The 6,000-nt window shown below is 41.3% G+C and overlaps 1 protein-coding gene across 1 annotated transcript in view; it reads right to left on the bottom strand.

Annotated features, from left to right (window-relative positions):
- Window positions 1-803: 803 nt before the first annotated feature.
- Window positions 804-6,000, bottom strand: part of LOC141018954 (alpha-1,6-mannosylglycoprotein 6-beta-N-acetylglucosaminyltransferase B-like) — a 68,625-nt gene continuing 63,428 nt past the window's right edge. The window contains exons 17-18 of the mRNA XM_073493708.1: window positions 2,528-2,799; window positions 804-1,496 (exon numbers count right to left, since the gene is read on the bottom strand). Of these exons, the coding sequence (XP_073349809.1) occupies window positions 1,298-1,496; window positions 2,528-2,799 (471 nt within the window). The 3' untranslated portion in view covers window positions 804-1,297. The remainder of the gene's footprint in view (window positions 1,497-2,527; window positions 2,800-6,000) is intronic.

The raw sequence follows: 6,000 nt of genomic DNA, 5'->3' as shown, positions 1-6,000 counted from the left end.
GGCAGGGTTGTGGTTTTTGTGGCAATCTGCATGTGACACACTAAACATTTTTCTGTTGTGGTAGTACTGTTATTGTAACGGAAGATATCTCGTCATTTGTTCAACTTAGACTGCTAAAGCTTTATAGTAGAAACATCAGATTTGTGGCTGAGCAAGAACATAACAGCAAGCAAAAACTGTTTCACACACTAGTAAAAACCCATAACTACTTTAAACACTGTGCCGCTTTCTGCCTGCCAACAGTGATTCACCACACCAAAATAATGCTGTATTTTTGTCAAGCTGAGAAAAACTGTGATTTTATCTGCTGCAACCGCACATCATTCAGCGCACAGTAATTCTGCAGCTCATCTCCGAACAGGCTGTTGTCGTCCGTCTCTGTACTTCCACACTGGGTCCTCCGATGAAAGAAAGTTTATCTTTATCTACAATACTAATATGTCTGGCCTCTGTGAGGGAGAGAGTAAAGAAGCGGTGCTGAGGAAAATTGTATTGTACAGAAATATCTGCTCCAATAAGAGGGAGCTAAGAAGACCCAAAACATTGAGGCAGAAATACTATAACAGGAATAAACCCAACTCTATTGTCATCTTGTATCCGAAGACTGCTTTTCAAACTAATGAGTCCGACTCAGCACAGTTTGCATATAAATCACAGGCTGCAAGAAGTAATTAGGATATTTCCCCACACGCTTTGTGAAGCTGACCATAGAAGATTGATGTTATCTTATAATTTAAATGACTTAAAAGAAAATTAATTATAACAATTTCCACTCATATCCTATTATGAATAATGGGAACATCTTTTGTTTTTCTCCCGTGTTTTATTAAACAACACTTATGTACAAATATATTAATTACAGAACATGTAAAATTGTACATCTCAACATGGTGTAAATGGCTTTGGGTGCATCTAGTACAAATATCCAAACTCCACTATGATACTGTACGTACTCACACAACACTGAGTAAACACACTTGTGAAATTCAAGCATTTGAAACATGTTTTTTAATCAATGCTTTCCTTTTGATTGCTCATGATGTCTTTACTAATCTAACTGATCCATCACGTGACACATTTCAGCATGACTTCTGTAAAGACTGTGGTCCTAATGCAGCCATCTAAACCCGCCACATTCAAAGTACAATCATGCAGTTCCCTGAGAGGTAATACCTACTTTGGCAGCCTGCCCCTTGGTCAGAGGTAAGGGAGCAGAGTCATTGTTTGCGTTTTACAGCAAAGAGAGTCTCACGAGGCAGCCAGGACCCTGCCCTCCGTCCACAGGTTCCCCGTGTGGTCATAGGCAGTCCCTGCACAGAGCCACCTGGCCGGTACGGTAGTCCCTGCAGGGGCAAAGGCGCTGGTATTTGGCACTGGAGCCGGCGCAGCTGAACAGCAGCGGGTCCTGCTGCAGGCCACATTCAGCATGCTCTGCTGAGAAGGCAGGGAAGAGATGGTTCGTCTCGTACTCCACTCCCTCACACTGGATGTCCAGCCTGGAAGCAAAGACAAGTTTAAAGGGTATTAATTATTACTCCGCTGATAAAACACACTTACATGTTTAATATTAATGTAGCAGGAGTGCCAGAGGGTATTAATGATTATTCCACTAATATATTTAATATTAATGTTACAGTGCCGCCTTCAGGACCTTGCTGACTAATGGGAAGAGAAAAGGTGAGCTGGTGTCTTCTGTGCTTCGTGCAGCTGCATAATTTTGAAAACAGAAGCGCAAATGAGGCGTAATAGTTCGTCAAATGTATTGTTGTTGCAGGATGAGCTCCTGTAGGTGCATTGCTTTGTTTTCAAGAGGGTCCTAATGAGGCGTTTCACAAAATAATCAATAGTGTGGATGGTGCATTGGACAAGAACACAATCTCATTTTAGTTTAAGTTTTGTATTCAAAGAGGGCCGATGTGATGGATATCACAACCATAGGCATCCAGAGGGCTGTATTTCTGCATGTATCTTCTATTAGCACATTTAATGAACTTTTCATTTCACAACCAAGAGAAAATAACAAATACTACAATAATACACTGCTAATGTAGCACAGAAGCTAGTTGGACAACAACCACTTAACCAGAGCTGGGTGATCAGGCAAAGGTACTGGGCTCATTAGCCTCTCTCTGAACACAGCCAGACTGGGACCAAAAACAGCCTCTGAGACCGAGCAGTTTGACGTCAGGGAATACCAGTGCCAAGGTGATTTTAGCGGCCACAACCAGGATTCTGACTCCAGGGACAATGAAGACATGGAGGGTACAGGTAGGAGCAGGATAGGCATGAAGCAGGAAAGGAACAAGAGGGAGGCCTAAGCTATCCTATCAGACTATCGCCTCCTGAGGAACAAAGTGGGTATTACAAGACAGAATGACGTGGCTAGCTAGTCAGCATGCTAACTTCAGTAGATATCTCTGCAACACAATACATAGACATCTTTGCCATAGCGTCAAAACTGTTCTTCACATTTTGTTGAGAACGAATTGTGCATAGTCATTTAACAAATTAACCCAATCGGCTTTACCCGCTGAAGGCCTCCTTAATGTTGATGAAACGATACAAGGCCGGTTCACAGATTAGTCCTGCAGTCTGGCAAGCCGTCACACACGACTGGCCCGCCGATGAAACCAAGAGCCGTAGTGCACTGAGGGGCGGCCAGGCTGTGTAGAAGCTGGCGTTGGCGGCCCATGTCAGGATGCTGGAGTTCGGCAGGAGGATGAAAGGACTGGGAGTGCTGCCCAGCCAAGCCCCAGATGAGTTCACTGGAGGAAATGGAGCCTGTGGGGAGCAAAAGTCCTGCACGTGCAAAGATAAAACAACCCTGGTCAGTGATATTTTCTGTGTTATATTGCAAAACCTTTGACCTGTCAACTACAAAAAATAATATACCCACTACAAAACAGTGACAAATTAGACATCCGGCTGATACAGGAAATAATAAAAGAACCGTTACAGGACAAAAGGTGCTTATCGGAGCTGACGAGTCCTCGTCAATCTTCCAGCAAAATGATATGAATGCAGTTATGCTGCCCAATAACAAATGAGGTCTGGAGGCAGAATTAGGCTCTGGTGAGAGCCCTGATTAGATTCCCCCTCCAGCTGGGGCTATTCATAAGACCCAGGTAATAACATTTTTCTGACATGTCCCACTGGCCTCCAGACCCGTTTATTAAACAGGCTTCTAGTGCCCGCAGGCAATAACTAGGCTCCTATTCTCTCTCTCTGCTGCGCTTCCACTGCTATCATTTCATATTTTGGTTTCTTACCTACTTTTTTTTTTTCTAAAAAAGCACTTTGTGACCTTGTTAATAAAAGTCCTTAACAGACAAAAGTATATTATTATTATTATTATTATTATTATTATTATTATGTGGGCATTCACAGTATTTGGTTTGTTTGTGGCGGCTTGTGAAAAAAATAACAGAATACTTCAGGGTGTTTTTCTCTTGTTAATCATTGTCACTGTTGAAATGGTGTCAGAGCATTTCTGATCCTAAACATAGAGTACATCAAGGAAATCTAAAAACATAACCAGGTGTTATTTTTGTAGATTTAGGTGACTCTGGTCAATCCAGATGTCAGATGACCACACAGGTTGGAAAGAACTTGAACCCGACTGACGCTCCATTATTGGGGCCAATGCCGACACCGATTTTAGGAAGCAATAGTTTCCTATATTGATATATCAACTGATACACACACATTGTTTTGCAATTGTCCTTCAAAGGTGGTTATCCAACATTTGTAACAAAGATGTTATGCAGGCAGGATGTTACACTTTAACAATAAACTTTAATATCTAAAATAAAATCAGTGCACTGACACTTTAAATTTAGTTGGAATTTAATAATTATAAATCACCCTAAGCATCTTATTCTGCATTGTGAGCTAAAAAAGAAAAGTTTTCATATTGGCACATATTGGAAAACATACACACCGATGCGATATAACTGTAACAGGCCGACATCATCTACTGTACAGTTCTAGTGAAGCTGCTGCATTCCCAGATATCACCAGTGAAGTGAGTCATGTTTTTTTTTTTTTGAAAATGCGATGTTCAAACTACATCAGTTCCTGTGAATCATAGGTGGCAATTTTTGGCTTTCTGATTCATGCGTTCTGGCACTGAACACTCTGAGATGAGTGCATGTTCCAACAGACAGAGCGATGTTAAATTAAGGAAGAGCACAGGTGTCATTAAGAGCATTAGTGACGGCTCTGCTTTGCTCCCGGTCAGCCATCACAGTGAGCCACGATGCAAAATACCAGGTAACCGAAACTGAGGCAGCTAAATGGAATCCAGCCATCATTCATTTATTCTTTAGGCTTGTTCTTTTCTTACTGGACATATTAAAATCACATTAAAGAAATTAATTAAGCTCCTACATTAGTAGTAGTACACGACTGAAGCCTCCATCTATTAATGATCTGTCATATACTGGGGGATGGTGACATCTTCAGGAGGTGTTATACAATTAGGTATCCAGAGAATATGTCAGGTAATTGTAATTGCACTACTCTGTATGGTTAGCAACGACAGAGTACAAAAAACATCTCCGTCATGCTGCTCTCTTAATGTGCGTGTCCACCTGTATATATCTCAAGTTAAATGTCATTCAAGTGATTTCTCAGTTGAATGCGTTCTCAATTATAGGCATACAATACAAATAATAATAGGACAGGGAAAAGTGTGAAATGCATTATTTGTTCTTGGCTGTACGTGCCGTCACATAATCCAGAAAAGCTTCACAAGAGCAGAGAGACTCAGCTGCCAGTGTATTGTATGAGGGTCATGGTGGGGCTGGAGCTCTGCCAGCGGAGGGAGTTGAGAGGAAGTTATTGTGAGAGATAACGAGGATGAGAGATTCAGTCGGAGAGTTGAAAAAAACAAGTTGATAAGTTTGAAATAAAATTGGGAAAGTGTAAAATGGGGGGAAAGGAAGGTTAAGAAAAGTGGAAGAGAAGAAAGGAGAGTCTGATTGGGAGTCTGGCCTCGTACACACCGGGCGGGCAGTCACAGTCGGTCACGGAGTGTTGACTGTGTGTGTGTGTTTGTGTGTGTGTGTCTGACAGCTCGGAAAGAGATGGTGTCAGAGCCGAGCAGAGGCATTTCCTTAACCTGCCACTGCCACACATTACACCAACCATCACAGCATGATAGATGGAGCAGAGGATGACAACGCATGTAGATGTACAGGATAACGGGAGTGTGCACAAGACTGACATGACACACACGTGTCAGTCTTCATGAATGTTAATGACAAGCATTTGACAGTAATAACAATTAATGACATTTTTATTTGATCTGTGCATTAGAAATGGTCCACCAGTGCCTACGTTGGTACTGCTTTTTGTGATGTCATTCGGGGTATCTTCAAATGCTTCTTTTCCCTAAAACCGTACAACCTAAGCTAATTTTTATGCAAGTCAATGAACCATAATAAATGATAGAAGTGATGGAATTGACATGTTTTTTCAGCCAATTTGGCTCAATATAAAAACAAAACGTGTTGATCCAAAAGACTTGTATTAAGTGCCTACATGGTATTTTCAAAGTAAGGTAACATAGTGCAGCGTCAGGTACTATAAGGTAACATAGTGTTATGACAGGCTGTATTATCCTGTTTAATATCAAGTTGACCTAACAAAGACATCTGTCAATGTCAACTGTGCATTAATCATGACATAATTGACTGAATGATTCAGAATGACAGTCATAATATTCATAAAGACTTCTTCATGAACTGGATTACAGTAAAAAATATCCATTAAACATTAGATCCTGACTTTTGATTAATTCCCATGCTGATGTGTGTAAAAGGTTGGATGATAAGTCCATTTATGTATGAGAGTTATTTTGCTCTTTCATTACTGTCCTCGAGGACCATCACTGTGAGACAGTCACCGTGCTAGTCTATTAAGTTTGCAGCTGGCGTCTCCACAGAATTTAATTGCTGACCCTGGCAGCGTAGCCGAGGCATATATATTGGGGCCAAG

The sequence above is a fragment of the Pagrus major genome, chromosome 23 (genome assembly GCF_040436345.1).
Source record: "Pagrus major chromosome 23, Pma_NU_1.0".
NCBI lineage: Eukaryota > Metazoa > Chordata > Actinopteri > Spariformes > Sparidae > Pagrus > Pagrus major.
This window is presented reverse-complemented; position numbering and strand designations above follow the sequence as displayed.